The 6000-nt window shown below is 41.6% G+C and overlaps 1 protein-coding gene across 1 annotated transcript in view; it reads left to right on the top strand.

Annotated features, from left to right (window-relative positions):
• Positions 1 to 1701, top strand: part of HEPHL1 (hephaestin like 1) — a gene marked incomplete at its 5' end in the record, with an annotated part of 35023 nt that extends 33322 nt beyond the window's left edge. The window contains one exon of the mRNA XM_083363088.1: positions 1283 to 1701. Within this exon, the coding sequence (XP_083219214.1) occupies positions 1283 to 1515 (233 nt within the window). The 3' untranslated portion in view covers positions 1516 to 1701. The remainder of the gene's footprint in view (positions 1 to 1282) is intronic.
• Positions 1702 to 6000: the final 4299 nt, after the last annotated feature.

The raw sequence follows: 6000 nt of genomic DNA on the forward strand, positions 1-6000 counted from the left end.
AACTAACAACAACAAATATTTTGTGGACCAAAAATTATTGTTTTATGGATTTGACATAAGCCACTCTACATGGAGAGTTACATACGTACAATAATTTTCTACAATTGCATTCAAACAGCACACTTACAGTAACTCAGTTATTGAATTACCTTATGTTTTGAGCTTGTGCAATATAGTAAACTATAAATGAACAACATGCTAATCCACTAAAGAAACAAAATAAAATTAAGTCTACACTATATCAAACTTAGCACATTGTGCAAATGCAGATATTAACTCTGTAACAAAACTGCTTAGGTGTATTGTGTGAACACAGCCATTTAATCAGCCTGTTTGCCAGAATATATGAGTTATTTTAAAAAATGAATGGTAAAAGAGGAACAGAATATGTTTCCTGAACTGTAACTCTAGCAGTACAGGTAGTCCTCAACTTACAACCATTCATTTAATGACCATTTGAAGTTACGACAGCATTAAAAATAATGACTTACAAGCAGTCCTTGCAGCTATGACTGTTGCAGCCTCCCTATAGTCACATAATCAAATTTCGGGCACTTGACAATCAGAATATATTTGCGACAGAATGCAGCATCCCGGGATTAGGTGAATGCCATTTACAACCTTCCCAACCAACTTCCGACAAGTAAAGTCAATGGGGGAAGCCAATTTCACTTAATGAATGCATGATTACCTTAACAGCTATGGCAAAAAAAGTCATAAAATCAAGGTGTGTTTCCATTAACGACCACCTGACTTATTGATGGAATTTTCAGTTCCAATTGTGGCAGGAAACGTAGATAAGGTAGGCTCGGAAAGTATGGCCCCTCCAAACCATAACCACGGGCTCTGAATCTGTTGTTGGTGTCCATTTCGCTCTGTGAATTCACGGAGACCTAACTGTAACCTTAAGTGGGGTTTTACCCCAATGGGATTTTCCCAAGTATTTCACCACGAAACGTAGTAGAAGGCCGGCTTCAAAAAAATGCATTCTCCTAAACATTCCCATGGGCTCCCAATCCATTGGCGGTGTCCATTTCGCTCTACGAATTCATGGAGACATAATGCTAACCCTAAGTGGGTTTTTGTCACCGATGGAATTTTCCCATGTACTTCACCGGGAAATGTAGATAAGGCAGGCTTGGAAAGTATACGCCCACCTAACCATACCCACGGGCTCCAAATCTGTTGTTGGTTTCCATTTCGCTCTACGAATTCACCGAGAGTTAACCCTGACCCTAAGTGTATGAAATCTTTATAATGCTTCCTGTCTTTCCACAGATAGATCACCATCACAGAGGAGATGTGTATGACCTTAACCCTACCACTTTTCAGACAACTGAATTTGTAGCATTTAATCCTGGGACCTGGCTTTTACATTGCCATGTGCACAATCACATTCAAGCAGGGATGGAAACCACATACACCATTCTAAAAGCAGGTAATAAAATAGGTATAAGTATAAACAAAATAATGTATATGAAAATAATATATAAAACAGGCTACCATTTTTATTAACGATTTTAGCAAAAATTATTAAAGGTAATAAAAATAGGCTACAGCTCTTTTGCAGCAAATGTTGGGCTGGATTTGTGGGAAATCCTCCTTCTTCTCTGGTTTTATCTATGAAAGCCACCAGGATGGCCCCACCCTCTAGATTCTTCCCAGAATGACCCAAGGCAATCTTGTTCTAGGTTAGGCATAGGGACAACAAGGTGGCTAAAGCACAGCTTTAGTTTAGTTCAAATTTTGAAAGGATATTTATGGCGAGAGAAACACACACAAGAATTATTGGTGCATTAGGCCAAAGGTCAGAGGTCAACCCTGTTTCAGTCTTATACAAAGTTCCAGAAGACAAGGAGAGTAAAACCCAAGTTCTGAAGAAGATGCTCCAGTTCTTCTACCAAGCAGTCCCAAAATCTCTCGTCCTTAACCATTACTTCAAAGGCCTGAGTGACTCTCTAGCAATATTCTGGAGGTCATAACCTCAATGCCTTTACTCAGGTGAGCTGACTGCAGCCATCCAAGCATGCCGACCTAGTTTTGAGTAGACCTTCATACCCAAGACCAGGGCTTTTTTTCTCATAGAACGCTCAGAACGGAGTTCCGGCACCTTTTTTGAATGGAACCTTGTAGAGTAGGCAAGGCGGGTTGTATGACATGTGTAAGTTCCGGCACCTTTTTCTTTTACAAAAAAAGCACTGCCCAGGACATTATCCTACACAAGCAAGCACTTGGCATCTCTCTGCCTTCTGACACGCATTCAGTTCAGTAGTGCAATTCCTGTGAGCTAAATGGCTATATTAGCTCAGGAGCAACAGCACATCCTGGGCTCTAGGCCCTGATTCAACCGGAGCACAAGGCTTAGAATCACTTCACCCACTCTTCTAAGGAGCTATTCTCAAATGAGGCCCTAACCCAAACAACATGCCAATTGCTATTTGCTATCGTTGTTATGAAATGGCAGCTACGCAGAGATTCATTCAATTATTCCTTGATCTGAGGATACACACTTTCTCCAGTCTGGCGCATGAAAGATAGCAGTTCTCCACAAAGCATAGGAATACCCACATGCTCACACTTTTGTTTACCAACAAATCCTTAAGAAGGGATAGGGGCTTCATTTAAAAGTGTGATGAGGCTTATCTTGAACAATGATGGACCTTTTTAAAAAAAACAAGTTAGGATGTTTTTCTGCTGCTGTTTGTTGAATGCCACTGCTTAGTTATTCTTAATGTAATCATTAGTTGCTTGATGAACAGAAATTGTATGGTGAAATCCAGTCCAGAAGTGTCATACCTTAAGTACTGAATGCCTATTCACATAAGTTGGATTTATTTATTTGGGTCTATTTCAGTTCAAAACTGGAATTCTGCAAAATATCATCAATCCACAACTACATTACGAGTTAAGGTAGAGAAAGGGTTGATTTAAAAGGGCTCCTGGGGATAAATTCTTCAGAGATGTAGGTAGATTTAATAAGTGTTTCTAATTAACGTAATCTGTAGTTTTAGCTTAGAATCCATCCATTGCCATTTGTGATGTGATAATGTGTTATAGTTGAACCCATCCATGTGTGATTTGTATTAGGTGAACTAGATCTCTATGGCCAGTTCACTAAATCTTGGATAAAGCACATCTCAGCTTAATGCAGGGGTCTTCAAACTTGGCCCTTTTATGACTTGTGGACTTCAACTCCCAGAATTCCTCAGCCAGTGTGCCTGGCTGAGGAATTCTGGGAGTTGAAGTCCACAAGTCATAAAAGGGCCAGGTTTGAAGACCCCTGGCTTAATGCAATGCATGAAGAGTACCAGACAATGTATTGGCAGTGGTAGACTTCTGCTTACTAATGAAACCAACTTTTTCTTGCAGAAAATGGAAAAGATATTGATGAAAACAAGACTACTACAAAAGGTAAAACTCCAACTTATTGACAGATTATGCAGACACCACTAACTGCCATCGCAAATTCATGCAACAGGCACTCAGTGGTATCCATGGGTATATGTGTGTGTGTAATAGTTGGCAAGATGGAGGACAGGATGTTGCATGGTGGACCAGCCTGTTCTGTCCATGCATCTACACTGCAGACATGTCCAAAGAAAACACATTTGTATTGAAATATTTCATCCACTGTCTTATGGATCTTGTCATGCACACATTTGTGTTTCTGCTGCAGATATATTTTAGAATAGAATAGAATAGAATAGAATAGAATAGAATAGAATAGAATAGAATAGAATAGAATAGAATAGAATAGAATGGAATGGAATGGAATGGAATGGAATGGAATGGAGTGGAGTGGAGTGGAGTGGAGTGGAGTGGAGTGGAGTGGAGTGGAGTGGAGTAGAGTAGAGTGGAATGGACTAGAGTAGAGTGGAGTGGAGTAGAGTGGAATGGAATGGAATGGAATGGAATGAAATGGAATGGAATGGAATGGAATGGAGTGGAGTGGAACGGAACAGAATGGAAAATGGAATGGAAAATAGAATACGTAGAATAGAATATAGAATGGAGTGGAGTGGAGTGGAGTTGAATGGAATGGAATGGAATAGAATAAGATGGGATGGGATGGGATGGGATGGAAAAAAGAATGGAATGGAATGGAAAATAGAATAGAATGGGATGGGATGGGATGGTGTTCTGTACCAGCCTGCTACCGGCCCTGCAGAAAAGGCAAGGACAACCCCTTTTTCAACAAGGCAAGAGGCTGGAATTACGCCTGCCAAATTTATTACTACAAAAACAAACAGAACAAGACAAACCAAGAAACAGGAGCTTTAAGAAACATGAGCTATCCGAGCGGTTGCCTTCAGCAAACCAGCCCTCCCAGACATTCTCCTTATATAGAGTTCAGGGCGTGGCTTCTCTCTGCCTCCTTCCGAGAAGCCCCATTGCCTTCCTCTGTTTACTCCTAATTGACTGCCTCCTGCTTCGGGCGTCCTTGAACAGGGCCAGCTGTGGGTCATCTTCATCCACGCTGTCAGGCTCACACAGCTGGGTCTGCGTCGTGACCAGATAAGGGGGGCCTGGCTGGGGGCTCTCATCAAGCTCTTCAACACCCCCCTCCTCCTCCTCCTCTGAGTCGTCCAACCCAACTGCCAAACCCACAGGCTGACCCTGAATCACAACAGATGGGATGGGAAGGGATGGAAAAAAGAATAGAATAGAATAGAATAGAATAGAATAGAATAGAATAGAATAGAATAGAATAGAATAGAATAGAATAGAATAGAATAGAATAGAATAGAATAACAGAGTTGGAAGGGACCTTGGAGGTCTTCTAGTCCAACCCCCTGCTCAAGCAGGAAACTCTATACCATTTCAGACAAATTATTGTCCAAACTCTTCTTAAAAACTTCCAGTGTTGGAGCATTCACAGCTTCTGGAGGCAGGTTGCTCCACTGGTTAATTGTTCTCACTGTCAGGAAGTTTCTCCTTAGTTCCATCCGTTGCTTCTTATCCTGCCTTCAGGCATTTTGGAGAATACCTTGACTCCCTCTTCTTTGTGGCAGCCCCTGAGATATTGGAACACTGCTATCATGTCACCCCTCACCCTTCTCTTCATTAAACCAGACATACCCAATTCCAGCAACCGTTCCTTATATGTTTTAGCCTCCCGTCCCCTGCTAATGCATCAGCATCTTCATCTCATGCTATTTTAATGAATAGCAGAGAGTGGCTGTGCTCATACCTGCTTGCAGTCAGAAGCCTTTCTTCCTAATCAATTGTATCCTCACTTGGAGCTGTGCGCCTTGTTGCCAATTCTTAATACAAGGTATTGTTTATGAACTGTCCAAGATGACCATATTTTCCTCTTTTAACAGGTAGCGGAAGAAAAGAGACAGAGTTCTTTGGCAAATGGCTGGACTTGGAAGAAGCTGGTTCTTTCCTCCAAGTGCTTTTCCTCACTGGAGTCGTGCTTCTGTTCACTGTTTTGACATTCATGTCTGTTGTAGCTTTCCAGGGGAAAAAGACCTACTATCACTTCATTGGGCGCAGATCAATGGAGTCCCTCTAATTTGATTCTCTGTAGGACTGTATTTCTAATTCATTTTTAAGAAAGGAGAATATTTGCAGCTCGGAGTTGACATGAGGGATCCTTGGTGCTCTCTGAGCTTGCTTGTTTTCTTGCAGACGTTTCATTATCCAAACTAGGTAACATCGTGGGTGCCTTGGTGGAGCAGTGGGCTAATGCCTCCTTATGTAACACCAGCTGCCTGCAATTAGTGCAGGTTCGAGTCCCACCAGGCTCAAGGTTGACTCAGCCTTCCATCCTTCCGAGGTAGGTAAAATGAGGACCCAGATCGTTGGGGGCAATTAAGCTGACTTTGTAATAATGCCGCTTGGGGGGGGGGCAAAAGCCCTAATACATAGAATGAAGGCTATTGCTAAGCACATTTGATTTGTGCTTTAAATTGTAAGTCGCCTTGAGTCTTCGGAGAAGGGCGCTGATATAAATGGGATTTTTTACAAAATTACTCATCATCACTGTAAATGGTC

This window comes from Vipera ursinii (genome assembly GCF_947247035.1).
Source record: "Vipera ursinii genome assembly, chromosome: 4".
Taxonomy (NCBI): Eukaryota; Metazoa; Chordata; class Lepidosauria; order Squamata; family Viperidae; genus Vipera; species Vipera ursinii.